General features: G+C 41.8%; 1 protein-coding gene across 3 annotated transcripts; it reads left to right on the top strand.

Moving 5' to 3' along the window:
• The first annotated feature begins 189 nt into the window (after positions 1-189).
• Positions 190-13,570, top strand: rrbp1a (ribosome binding protein 1a). Of its 3 annotated transcripts, none has more exons than XM_040034325.1 (27): positions 190-399; positions 2,136-3,192; positions 4,475-4,629; positions 4,754-4,876; positions 5,427-5,579; positions 5,800-5,918; positions 6,125-6,278; positions 7,160-7,298; positions 7,439-7,620; positions 7,739-7,773; positions 7,862-7,937; positions 8,058-8,095; positions 8,188-8,269; positions 8,359-8,396; positions 8,541-8,619; positions 8,709-8,798; positions 8,905-8,991; positions 9,074-9,163; positions 9,247-9,339; positions 9,447-9,497; positions 9,581-9,661; positions 10,052-10,135; positions 10,369-10,446; positions 11,095-11,178; positions 11,279-11,377; positions 12,239-12,382; positions 12,470-13,570. In XM_040034325.1, the coding sequence occupies exons 2-27, from the start codon at positions 2,154-2,156 to the stop codon at positions 12,506-12,508; spliced, it is 3,432 nt and encodes a 1,143-aa protein (XP_039890259.1). In that variant the 5' UTR covers positions 190-399; positions 2,136-2,153; the 3' UTR covers positions 12,509-13,570. The 3 variants fall into 3 exon arrangements, with proteins under 3 accessions (XP_039890259.1, XP_039890260.1, XP_039890258.1); XM_040034324.1 differs by having other exon boundaries at positions 191-399; positions 8,356-8,396; XM_040034326.1 differs by lacking the exon at positions 10,369-10,446 and having other exon boundaries at positions 8,356-8,396.
• The last annotated feature ends 427 nt before the right edge of the window (positions 13,571-13,997 follow it).

The following is a 13,997-nucleotide window of genomic DNA, read 5'->3' as shown; positions in this document are numbered from 1 at the left end:
GTAACAGGAAACGTACTTACTTACTCTCCGTTTCAAACAAATCGCTTTTGTTTGACTGAAAAACCATCTCACTGTGCGAACTTTTTCCATGACCGCAGTAAACTACAACTCCCAGCAGCCTCATTTCCGTCTTGAGAACATTCCAGCCAATCAGAAACCTTGTGGATTTATGGTAGCTATCTGGGGCATGGGGCCAGCGCGTCTAGCCAGCTCAAAGTGCCACGACTTCACAGCAGACCGAGGATTCTCCAGCGGAGTCAGGAGGAGAGCACTGGAAAAAAGACACGTTAGCCAGATAGCTGGGCATATAGGTAGCTTTGCTCAAAAGCCACTTCATCTATAACTCGACCTCAGTATATTCCCTTTGAAGCGAGCAGACGTAGCGTTATCAGCGCCGGGGTAAGCGTGGGATTCTTGGAATTTTTTTATTCATTGAACCATCTTTAGCTAGCTTGGAAAGCTGTTAACTGTTAGCCCCTAAGAAAACTACTGCCATAGAAACAGACCAGACGGAAGTTATTTAAAAATGATTTTAGACCTTTTTCTCGCTAACTGTTTAGTCTGCATTTTTATTACAGCTTGTGTTGTCCATTTTTGTTGCGTAAGCGACGCTTATTGTGCAGGACGTTAGCCAATTTCATTGATTCATAGTGTTAGCTGCAGTGCTAGCTGGTAAGTATTGATTAAAACCATATAAAATTTAAAATAAATAAATAAATGAAATACTTGGAGCATTTGCACATCACTGTGCTTCAATGCGCGGCACGAGAAATAGGGTGTTCATAACGGTTTGTAAACTTTGAATAATCCCTTTCACTTGTGGTTTTGGGATAATTTTAGGATTAGCTTGAATAAACTATCTTTGAAGTTATTGAAGTCGATGTGTGTATATTAGATTATGGGGAACAAGTAAGCTGTTATTATATACATCTTTTTAAAACCTTCACGACTTATTCAATTTCACGCCTTTTATCTGAAGACAGTTTAAATATCTTCAGTACACCCTCTATGAGAACCACTATAACCATGAATAAAAGTCAGATATCTTAGGCTCTGTCTGAGGGATGTGTTTTTCGTAACAAAGGTGCACTTCTATATAACAGTTGGGGTCGAGTTGGCTTTCTTTCAGTCCTCTTCTTCAGTTCAGCCTGAGTAAAGATGCGCTGGTGTGTGACATCACAGATAGGAGGCAGGGCCGTACCTTCCCCTTTGAGTCTAGCTTATAGACCCTGCAATGAACAGGGACTCTGGACTCTTACTCTGCACTTTTCCTTTCCGTGTCACGTTGCTTTGTTTTAAAACAATAAACCTCTACATGTGTTGGCTTCTTGTGTTTATGCATTTTCTGTTAAGATAACATATCTGTTCCAGATATAAATGATTAATTCTGCTAGAATAAATCAAGGTGTTTTAGTGACCCGCAAAAAACAGTCAGCCAACTGTCCTATACCCTGCAGGTGAAATGTTCTGGTCTGTGACAAGAACTTTTAAGAGCCTTGAAGAAAAAGCTGAATACTCTTGAAGGCATTTACTTTAACCTCAAGTCAGCTTATGGAAATCTCTGCATTTTCTGTGTGTATTACATTGGTTTGTAACCATTTTTGATATGATTGATCAATTTTTTGAGCATCTGTTTCAAAAAAGTTTTTGATTTTGCTTCAGAAGATATCGTGCCCAAAAGTATGGACCTGTTCTGTTATAAAAATACAGTAATCAAAACGATAATTCTAATGTTAAAAAAGTGAATGGCTTTAAATGACACTTTGTCTGAGATTGTTGCTCTTGCATTCAGTGTTAAACTGACTGTATGAGATGCAAATAAATGTGAGAAAAACGCATTCAACCCGAAAGTAAGCAACTATTTGGTTTCAGAGTTTAAGATTTATTGTTCTGCTTTCTGTGGCCACAAGTTATTGGACTTGACAGTGACACCTTGAGGCCGTTTGAGGTAAAAGCTAGGATTGTTTCTCCTAAGAGCATTAATGGTAATTCTGTCTGATCAGTTGCTTTACTAAAGCAGCTAATGTTACTTACATTTTTTCTTTGGTAATATTACAATTTTGTCTGAGTATGAATGACAAAGTGAATCTCCCCCCCCCCCCCTTTTTTTTTTTTTTTTTTTTTTTCCTTTCCAGGTTTACTAAAATTTAGCCATGGATATCTATGACCCCCAGACCCTTGGGATTATGGTTTTTGGTGGATTCATGGTGATCTCTGCTGTTGGGATTGCCCTCGTCTCCACCTTCTCCATGAAGGAGACCTCTTATGAGGAGGCCCTGGCTAAACAGCGCAGAGAACTGGGTAAGACACAGTCTGTTCGCACTGAGAAAAAGAAAAAGGACAAAGTGTCTGAGAAGAAGAACCGTGGAAAGAAGAAAGATGAAAAGCCCAATGGGAAGATCCCAGAGCAGGAGAAAGCTGAAGACGTTTCTGAAGGCGATGCTGACACTGACGCTGACATAGTCAGTGAGGGTGTAACTGCGCCAACTGTAGCTCCTTCTGTTTCTGTGCCTGTCTCCACTTTTGAAGTTGCAGCAGAGATGCAGCCCAAGTCTGCTGCTGAACCAAACCCAGCTCCTGAGCCCTCACCTGCACCGTCACCTAAAGAGAAGAAGAAGAAGCAGAAAGTGGCAAAGGTAGAGCCAGCTTCAACCCAGTCATCTGTAGTTGTGTCTGAACCGATCAAGTCCTCTGCAGCTTCTGCCGTAACCCAGGCTCCAGTCTCTGCCCCGACGAAGGTAACTGCTCCATCCTCTGCACCTGCTTCAGCCAAGGCCACACCTCCACCTGCTTCAGCCAAGGCCGCTCCTCCACCTGCTTCAGCCAAGTCTACACCTCCACCTGCTTCAGCCAAGTCTACACCTCCACCTGCTTCAGCCAAGGCCACTCCTCCACCTGCTTCAACAAAGTCTGCTCCTGCTCCAACTTCTACAACAGCCAAGTCCTCTTCAACCAAATCTTCCACTTCTGCTGCTCCTGCATCAGCTAAGCCTGCCCCTGTCACATCCAAATCTGCTCCAGCACCAACCAAGTCTGTACCAGCTCCATCTAAAACTGCTCCGGTGCTGGAGGCTGTCACTAAAGACGTCCCAGTGATGGCTGTGCCCCCGGTGGGATCCCAGCAGGCTCCCTCTGTTGCAGCAAAAGCACAAGAACCCAAGAAAAAGGCATCAAAGAAGAAGACTGAGCCTGGTAAGCATTTATATTTTAGAGATCTCTGATTACTGTGTACTAGATGTTGCAACATGTAGTATTATTAATCTTATTTCAATATTTATATAGTTTAATTTTAAAGTTATTAAAGAAAGAGGAATTGCTCCGAAACAGGCAGTCTACACACGGTAGATGACAATGCACATAGCTCAACAGAAACCGCAGCTTTAGTTTCAGATATGACCACAGTGCTGCACTGGCTGCTTTTTATTATGCTAATATGTCCCTTCATTTCCCTCACATATGTCTTTCTGGCATCTTTTACCTCTTCCAAAGAGATGTGAGGGAGAGATGAATGGGAATCCTTGGTTCCAGTGCTGGTGATTTTCTATGTGTGCATACAGAATACTTTTTAGGATGCACGTGTTTCCTTGCTCTAAGCTCCTCTCGAAGCCTCCTCCCTGCTCTTTTTGAGGCACATTTAAGGGACTGGTCCATCTTCGGTGGTGGAGGAGGAATGAGTTCACATCAGTGTAAAACAGAAGATCTAATGTTGTACATGTTCCAAAATGAGAAGTACACACTGTCTTTACTTCCTTGGTAACCCTTCATATGTTTTAGATATCGACATTTTTTTCTGGGAAGCTGGTTGTTTACTCTTTGATTAACTCTACAAGCAGCTATTCTTTAATGTAAACAAGACATTGTTTGCTCAACGCAAAGGCCTGCTATTATGCTATGCAGCTATCTGCTGTTACTGTTACAGTTTCTATAATAGACCTTCTCATTTAAATCAATGGAAATGGCAGGAACTACATTGGCCATAACACTGGTTGTTGCAGTGAGAGTTTAATGTTTAAGAGTTGGCTTGCATACACATACTTACAATCTAAGTCAGGAATAACTTGTCAGTACTGATGAACTTGAGCTGTGGACTTGTGGAAATAGTGCCAATGGCAGTGGTGGGTAACGTCTGGCACTCAGCTCTGGAGGGCAGAGAGCACACCAGCTTGTCCAAACACTGTTGCTCTGTTTTGTTAACTTACAAAGCCTCTCAGTGCTGCTGACAATGAGAAGAGAGGTGGGGTCGGCTTTCTCACTTGCCCGAGGCTTGTCTCCGCCTGGTGCCACAATGCCCCATTATTTTGCCATTTGAAAATGCCCAGGGCCCCAGACCCAAAGGACATGTTGTAGCATTGTCCTTTTCCTAAGGCGGTGTGAGAGAATTCAGTCACCTTTTGTTTAGACCACTTTATTTTAGATATTAATTAATTCTGAGTTTATTTAATTCTTCTGCATTATTCTGTGTTTGCCTTTGCAGTTGCAGCAGTGGATTCTGCCGATGCTCCGCTGTACCTGCCCTATAAGGCCCTGGTATCAACCATCAGCAGCATGGTGTTCAGTGAGGGAGAGGCACACAGGCTCATCGAGATTCTGTCTGAGAAAGTTGGCATCATCCAGGACACCTGGCACATGGTATGGAACAGCAGAGTCAGTGAAGGAAAAGCCTCACAAAAGAACATAGTTCACTGAATACATTTGAGAGTTGAAGAAAGATTCATTCTTTTGCATCTCTCTGTGTGTTTGTTTGTGTGTTTAGGCCACTCAGAAAGGAGACCCAGTGGCCATGCTGAAGAAGCAGCTGGACGAGCGAGAGAAGCAGCTGGCAGCAGAGCAAGAGGATGCTTCTGCAGTAAAGAATCGTCTTCGAGAGCTCACCAAGGTCAGACATAGAAGAGTCTCAAAAACAGCAGGTCTGCACGATAGCCTTGTTTGCTGCCCAGTGAGACTATTATTACTCATAATATGGACGAGAATCTTTGCTGCATTTAAATCCTTATTATAACTAAACTTGAAAGTGTGGTTTGGCATTGTGGCAGCAGATAAAGAAACTAAATTAAAAGGATTAATATCCTGTTGCCATGACTGTGCACTGACAGCTGCACTATTCTTCTTTTGTCCTGAGGGTGGCACTATTGGAAAGCTAACTTTATCAGGTTACAATAGAGAAAAAAATCTTTAAGATGCAGGGGCAGTAGTTTCACTTTGATTTGGTAGCCACTGCTCTGTTTTACACCGTATTATGATATATTTTTTAAAAACCTGATTGGTAGGTGCTAAGTGAGAGGTAAAGCCAATAATATGTTCCAAAATTTATAATCCTCTCCTGTCTCGTGAGATTGATGGACAGTTGGGGAGATTTCATTCTTAAGTGACTTGTTGTAACACAATGAACGTGAATCCTTTCTCTGATTGTGCTGTCCATTTATCAGGAGTTGTCTGCTGAGAAGGCCAAGGTGGCCAGCGTAGAGACGAGGCTGAGTTCTCAGCTGAGTAAGAGAGAGCAAGAAATGGTTGCTCTGCAGGCTCGCATGCAGGCCAGCTACCAGGACCACGTAGCCCAAACGCAGAGACTCAATGCAAAGGTCAGTTTAATACACATTACATTGAATTTAAAAATCAAACAGGTATATTTGTGTTTGCGTTGTATTATTTTATGGTTCTCTGAGTAATCTGACTCCTGTTAGAAAGGAAGATTTAGTTTACTCTTGAAACACATTAAACATTACTCTTGTGAAAGAGCAGTAGCACCAGGCTTAATGGTTTCTTTAGCAACATTAAAAAAAATCTTAAAAATGACTGCAGATCCTAAGCCTTCAGGACCAGCTGGAAAAAGGCCCCAATGCCCAACTTGCTCGCCTACAGCAGGAGAACTCCATCCTGCGTGATGCGCTCAACCAGGCTACGAGTCAAGCCGAGAGCAAGTGAGTTTTTACCAAACGCTGACACGGTAACTGACTAGTATGGGGCAATAAGAGATTTTTACCTCTTTATAAATACATTAAGTTTTAACTTCAGTACAGTGTGTACTGATTCAGATTCTTTTTATAACAGGTCTGAAGGTTGACTCAGGCTTGAAAGGCATGTGTCTTTACTCTTGAGCTGATGTCTGTCTCCCCTCTGCCCTCAGACAAAATGCAGAGCTGGCCAAGCTGCGACAGGAATGTGCAAAGTTAACCAAGGAACTCGGAGAGAAGACGGAGAGTGTGCTTGCAGATGAGAACATAAGGAAAGGGCTGGAGGCCAAGGTCTCTGCTGCTGAGAAGGAGCTCTCACAGTTTCAGGTTGGCCGCATTATCTTTATTATCACTACATAAGACCTGGTTTTTTTTTTCTCCCCTGTCTGTTTTGCTATGGGACCACATTTATTCTAGCTTTTTTTATATAATCTTGTTTCTGCAGCGAGTTGGTGTCTGAGCATCTACAAAATGCAAGCCTAGGCCTTTCCCCACCAATCTCTAGACTCTCTAATGTTAAGGGACGTCTAATTGCCTTGTAATCATAGAGCCTAGGGCCGAGAATGGAATGACGGGGGCTGTAGGTGCCAACTGGAATGCGTTCATGTCCGAGCATCGCTCCTCCCCAGCCTGTTGTAATCGGCCATAAAAACGTGACACCATTTCCAGTTTTCAGGCAGGAAGTACAACAGTGTGTTTTGGTCTGTTAATTTCCTTGTTTTATGCACTATCAGCCCACACAGTCCCACTCATGGAATGCTGCTGCTCTGAGCTATTACTGGTAATGTGGAACAAGTGAGTCAGCACTTCTCACAAGTCAAGTGTGCCTTTTGTTTAATCATTTACTTACTGCCCTCCCAGCAGTCTAAAGTCTTTGTACATATTATGCAACAAATCACGCTCACATGATGAAAGAGTTATATTTTTTTGGACTGTGACTATCAGCAACATGGAGACAAAGGAAATTCTGTCATTTCCAAATCAAATCTCCTCCTGTGATGCTCGTAGAAAGAACTGCTTAGCTTAGAAATAAGATGTCTGTTTAATGTAACTGTTAATATTTTTTCTTTTTGTGACATTTTCTGTTGGCTCTTTCTTTTTGTGGAACTTTTAAGGATGCTTTTAAGAATGCTGTCAGTTACAAGAAAAGTTTTAGTGATACTTTGCTGCCCTCTGCTGTTTGTAACAACTTAAAATTTCTTCTTCAGACCAGCCACGCAGAGAAAGAACAGGCGTTGCAGAGGAAATTGGAGGAGGTGTGTGAGGAACTCAGAACAACACAGAGTAGAAATGGCAGCCTGCAGGCAACTTTGGACAAGGCCCAACAGGACAGTGGCACACTCTCAGGTCAGTGAGCAAAGGCTATCATATTTAAGTGTTGGCATTTTTTTTTATGTCAGTAGTTTAAATAGAAAAATTAATCTTAGACAAATCTTAGTCAAAGTATTTAAAGCTAAAGATTAACTTGCAAGTTTTTATTTCTACAGAGTTTCAAGTACGTGTTAAGAAGTTGGAGGCTGAGCTCAAGGAGCGTTCTGCTCAGGTGGATGCCTTCACTGTCCAGCTGGAGGAGACAAAGAAAGAGAAAAGACAGCTTGAACAGCAGGTGGCGTCAATCAACTCCCTGTTGGAGGCCAATCAGAATAAAAAGGAGGAGGATAACAAACAGGTAAATGTATTTTAAGTTTGACCTCTATGAAAGAGATGACGAATACGTAACCACACCTAAAATTGCTGACTAGTATGTAGTCACACCTAAAGATGTTTGTTATTTTTACATTTTCCAGGTGAGCTCTGAAGATGTGGAACGTCTAAAGATCAGGTAGGTGTTTACTCTTCCTCTCTCATAAATCAATATCACATCCAATGCTGGTTTATTCACTTTCTAAATATCACGCCCTTATGTACAGCTTGCAAGAGAGAGAGAGCCAGTTAAATGTGCTTCACGAGGAACTGAAGCAACTGCAGATAAAGAAGGAAGCTGCTGTAAGCACTGCATGCATTTGACATTTAATTTGTTACCAAAAAGTATCACTTCTCAGTTTCTCAGGATAAATATAGATCGCAAAAAATGGGCTAATGGCAAATAATGTTCCCTTTCAATAGGAGAACACTATTGCTGAGCTTGAGCAAAGAAATAAGAGGTAAGGTGCTTTATAATTATCTTGGGCTAATAGAAAGTGCAGGTTGGTTTTGTTATGATTTATACCTCTGTGTAAATTGTGTAACCTTTTAGTGAAGATGCCAGTCAGGTCACAGCACTTCAGGATGAACTCAAAAACCTCAAAGAAGAAATGGTGACACTGAAGAACACACAAGTAAGCATTCCTGTCGATGTGCATGATTCTGCTTTGAGAGCTGCCCAGAAGGAGGAAAATTGATTTGCATGTTGTTCCTGTTTCAGCAGTCAGATGGCTCTGCAGAGCTTGCACTACTACAGAAGAGGTAATGCACGTAAATGTTGCTGTTCTGCCTTAACAGGCAAATCGTACACACTCAGGTTAATAAGTCTGCCACATGTAAAGATCAGCCTCGCATAAAATTAGGTCAGTTATTTACATCTGTTTTGTCTTTTGTTTGCTTTAATAGTTTGACTGAAAAGGATGCTCTGGTCACGTCATTACAAGATGAACTGAGGGTAGCAAAAGAGAAGGTTGCCACTCACGCGGTAAGTCTTTTCACCTGCTGATGGCTTATCAGCGGAAACCAGTTTGCTGCCAGTCACCTTACTGATAATGTCGTTCACTGCTTAAACAGAACACTGCGGCAGAACTGGCAGCTTTTCAAAATGAAACCAAAGAAGCTCTCCAGACACTTTTCCCACAGATACCTGTAGAAACAGAGCAGGTAAGAAAGGGGGATTTCACTGGGAGAGTTGCTGAATGAGCTTTTTATTCCAAAGCGGTTAGTAATGTGCCTGTGACTCATATATGCCTACTTTTTCTCCTCTTAGTTAAACTGGTTAAAAGTGTTTACACAGAACGCTCAGGGAGCTCTGAGCCAGCAGAGCCAGGAGTCTCAGTCAAGCACAGCACATTCAGTAAGCCACTTTACACTGTTTCCACATACTGGTTTAAAGTAACCTGGCAGAAGAGGTTGTGAATGTTTGTGGTTTGTTATAGGAGTTGCTTGAGAAACTGAAGGAGGCGGAGGAAAGCCATGGTTCCCTGCAGGCTGAATGTGAACAGTACAGGACAGTACTGGCTGAAACTGTAAGTTTCTAAAATCCAGTGGTGAATTACGGATTACAAAGTTGATATGGTCCATCTATAGATCTCTCCATTTTCTCCTTTAGGAAGGAATGCTGAAACATCTTCAGAAGAGTGTGGAGGAGGAAGAGCTCGTATGGAAATCCAAGATGGCTAACTCAGAGGAACAGCTGAAAGAGGTGACTAATAATACCTACTAAAAATTTTATCTTTATCTTGACTTTAAAAACAACGTCACTTTCAGGGGTTTTCAAAACTAATTTACGGTATCTTGTTACATTGCCAGGCTTTGCAGAAAGTCAGTAAGCTGGAAGCAGAAAACCAAAGTATAGAACAGGTGAGGATTTCTCCACTCTATTTAAATCACCTCCTGGGGGTAAGTTGGCAGGTTTTAAGTTGTCATTTTTTTTTTCTCTACAGTTGAAGGAGCAGATGATGCTTCTGGAAGCCCAGCTGGAAAAGCAGACAGACAGTCATCTAATCTCAGAGGAGATGGAGCAGGTACACAAGCAGCTAAGATCTTTAGCAGGCTTACTAGAATTGTATTATATGCATATTAAAGGATAGAAACTTGTATATTACTGGCATAGTTTCACCTTTATTCTTGCATTCAGGCTATACACCTGGCTTCTTGACTAGTTAAAAAAACAACTTCCATGCATTTATTAAAGTGCAAATGTAACACACTGATGTAGAAGTCTCAAAAGCGTACAAAAGCTTCCTTTATCAAATATGATACATTAAGAGTTAGGGGGTTAAGCTGGAGAATATCTAATAATAAATTTGCTGAGTTATCTGTTCATATTTAAAATGTGTTCATTTACATCTTTTGTTCCACTTAAAACAACAACACTAACATTGGCTCCTGCCTGTGCTCTGCTCTGCGTTCAGCTGAAGCTGCAGCTGTCGGAGTGTCAGAGCCAGCTGGATTTGGCCCGGAAGGAGGCCAAGGCACACAAGGAGGAGCTCGCACAGGTGACTACACCGCCGTGACTCACTTTCCCATCGTCTAGCCAAAAATATGTAAAGCATTCTTATGAAAGTGTACTTGAGTTGAGAGGAGGGAATTTTCGTTAAGGAATCCATGCGACTCATGACTTCACATGCAGAACCAGCTCAGTAAGCTGTCACTGACTTATGAGTGCCAAGCGAGAGATTCATGGATGGAGGTTACGTAAACAGTGACGAGCGGCGGCTTCCTTTTTCAGGTCAGAGAGCAGCTGAGCGAGATCACGCTGCGGGCCCAGCAAGAACAGAATGGCCCGGCTGAGGCTCAACCCACTCAGGTCAGGGTGCAAATGTCACCCTTCACTTCCTGTTAGAGAGTACTGGACAGTGACATGAACGGCTTAAATAAATCTCCTTTGTTTTTGTTTTTTAACATTTCCTTCACAATTGGGTTTGGTTCCATTTAATAGGACATCGAATTAAATTTGCAAGGATACAGATGTGTGTTGTCATGTGAATTAGAAACACATTTGGTCATTTCCTTCTCCTAAATGAAGGATCTTCCATGAAAAACAAGTCCTGATGACTCCGATATAGTAGGGCTGTAATTCCGGTCCGTCCAGTACTCCTCCAGCAGGGCAGCTGTTTATGCTAACCACTGCTTGCACTAACAGAGTGAGCCTAACTCTTAACTGCTGCTGATTCTCCACTTGCATGCTCACCTCTGTTTTGTTTCCTGATATTTGTTTATATGTTTAAAAGCCCAGAAACCTCGTGTTTGATTTTAGTCTTTCACCTAGAAACAGCGAGAGAAAGTACTAACTCGGTCCACAGGTTGAGCAGCTTTTGATTTATGTATGTTGGTGTGTGCACAGTGCTGGGACTTTAACAAAAGAATGTTTGTTTACGCATCACTGTGCTGCTTATTAGTGTGTGTGTGTGTGTGTGTGTGTGTGTATTTATAGTGTGCCTCTGTCTGCCGCCAGGTCCAGAACGAGTTGAGCCAGACGGCAGAGAAGCTGCACGGGGAGGCGACCCACAGGCAGCAGCTCTCAGAAGAGTATGAGAAGGTATCAGCTACTGTCTGTGCAGTATTTATGTTCTTCTTACACCTTTACGTTTCTCTTAAGTTCGCAGTGGATAACAGAGATGTGTGCTGTCAACTTTCAGGCCCAAAAAACTGTAGCAGAACTTCAGGCTCAACTGGATCTTTTAAAGGATTCCTCAGAGTCGCCACAATCCGACACTGAAGACGTAGCTCAGCTGAAGGTGCGCAATGGCTACAATAGCGTTTTGTTAGAAAATAGCAACCAATGTTTGTTTGTTTTTGTTTAAATTAAACAAAAAGGGCGACTGTGGTTCAAGGCATTGGGAAGCTCATCCTGTAACCGGAAGATTGCCGGTTCGATCTCCAGCTCTGTCTGTCTTGGTCTACCGCCTACTGGTGATGGCGCGATATAGCAGCCTCGCTTCTGTCAGTCTGCCCCAGGGCAGCTGTGGCTAAAACTGTAGCTTGCCTCCACCAGTGTGTGAATGTGAGAGTGAATGAATAGTGGAATCGTAAAGTGCTTTGAGGGTCTCAAAAGCGCTATATAAATGCAATCTATTATTATTATTATTATTATTACTATTATTATAATAAAAACTACTGATATGGTTGAAACTGTGCATAAACATACAGATATAGCGAGCATAGTGTGAGCATATTACATGAATAGGGTTGTAGTATTTCATAGGTGAGTGTGTGGCAGGGTTACAGTATAGGATGGATGAGTGCTGGTCTATTATAAATCTGTAACCCTGCAAAGTATGTCAGGATGACAGTGGCCCTGCTTCTAACAAAAGAAACTTGATTGTCATGCAGTCTACACACCAAACAGTGCAGAACGAAAATACATCACCTGGCTCAGAATAGTGCAGCAAAAGAGAGTATAAAGAGGTCATGAGTCAAGTCACTTGACTTGATATAGAACATGGAATGAATAAGCAAGAACAAGATGTGCAAATATGTATAATATATAATAAAAAAGAATAAATCTGTTTATAAAAACATGTCAAGCTCTTTCAAAGTGTTTTTTTTTTTTTACCTTAGTTCATTGGTGTCATGTTTGCTCCTGGTTGTTTGAACAGGAGCGCTTGGCGAAGGAGAAGAAACTGTCCAAAGACCTGGGCCAGGCAGCCACTAAGCTCCAGCAGCTTCTTAAAGCTACTCGGGAGCAGCTGACCAAAGAGCGGGAGACGGTGAGAACACTACAGGAGCACCTGGAGAACAAGGTGAGTAAATGCACTCCCAGTGTGTACGCTCATAACCTTTTGTTCTTACATATCTTCATGCTACCATTTCTCATATTTCTTTTCAAGGGAGAATACGTGGAACTGAAGGAAGGAACGTCTGTGTGAGAGGAAGTTCACTGCAGACACTACAAAACTACCAAATATGCCTTATAATTACCATAGTTATGCATTCCAAAAATTTCTTTTCTTGTACTGTAGTTGATTGCATTTATTGCAGCTGTAGGAATCAAGTATTTGATATTTTTAAAAACATTTCAAACTAAGATTAGAGGAGATAATCCTGCTGCAATCTTTATTAAAACCCACATTCCCTCAACAACTCTGGCTATGTCAGAAGTTATTTATCCCCCTGCCTTCTATTTCTGACATTCCCCCATAGTTCAGTGTTAAAAGGGAAACCGAATGTACGTCAAACGTGCATCAACCTGTGCAATTACTTTGTATGTCTTTTCTATGTGGTTGAATGATGGGAACATAATGTGGTTCATCAGTGCAGGGCCTGCTTTTCCTCTGTAGCTGGTTGCCATTAACACACATTGAATCTGAATTTGTATGAATGAATAAACTACAGTGTTGGCACTCTGTAATGGTGTTCAGTGCGTGTGTGTTGTTGCTGCAATGCAGTCAATGTTGGCAGGAAGCGAAGCATAATGGCACATTTTTAGTTCCGGTGTGATTTAAAAACCACACATCTTCAGTCATGTGTCCTGCACAGTACATTTGCCTTAAGGCATTCAATAGAGTTTTTATTTATGTTGCACCGATTCTCACAACAGTAGTCCCTGGCATTGCACTACTGTAAAGGACCTTATGGTTTTATAGAGGAAAACTCCAATTCTTTGTTTTTCCTCTAATTATCTTTAAGGAAAGATTGGTAAGAAAGAAGAATGTGATAAGTTTTGACATTTGGCTTAGGACCACTACACTCTAAATCATTGTGTCAGGCTTAAAAGCTGTTTGCCAAACCATTGCTACGTGGAGAAAGACTACTGCTATCTACCAGGAAGTCCTGTTAGACAGCAACATGCTCCGTGTACATTTGTCATACGACTGAATGCAGATGTGAAATCCAGCCATAGTGCTCAGACTAAAGACACCTTTAGGGGGGAAAAAAGGTGCCACTGTATTTTCTTAAAGCTTTAATTTCAATAAAACTGTTAGAATTCCCCCAAGAGTGTTTGGCTGTTTCCTTTATGACCACTTCAAGGACTTTACGGAGAGTAGAGTCTCTGAAAAAGAGACTAATTTCATTTTTAGTTCAAGTAAAGTGAGAAAGCTCAAAGTGCGACTTCTTTATAAATAAAAAAAAAAACAAACTAAATCTAAATGTAGTCAAAGCCTCACTAATTGCGCTTTCAATAAGAGATGTCAAAGTTCCGAGGACTGTTAAACTACTCCTCTAAATCACTTTGAAAAAAAAAAAGGCGTCGCTGCCGCGCGACTTTTTCTAAATCGCCGTGCGTCATTAGTTCCCTGAAAGCAAAACAGCCAATCACGAACCGACCAGAGCGCCCCTCTTGTTCATCCAGTGTCGTATCAAACCCCGCCAAATTCTGGTGCGATGGTTTCTTTTAGCCCCAATACTCGAAGAGCC

This window comes from Simochromis diagramma, unplaced genomic scaffold (assembly GCF_900408965.1).
Source record: "Simochromis diagramma unplaced genomic scaffold, fSimDia1.1 OVJJ01000481.1, whole genome shotgun sequence".
In the NCBI taxonomy this organism is placed as follows: domain Eukaryota; kingdom Metazoa; phylum Chordata; class Actinopteri; order Cichliformes; family Cichlidae; genus Simochromis; species Simochromis diagramma.
Note: the sequence above shows the minus strand (reverse complement) of the source record. Positions and strands in the feature narration are given on the sequence as shown.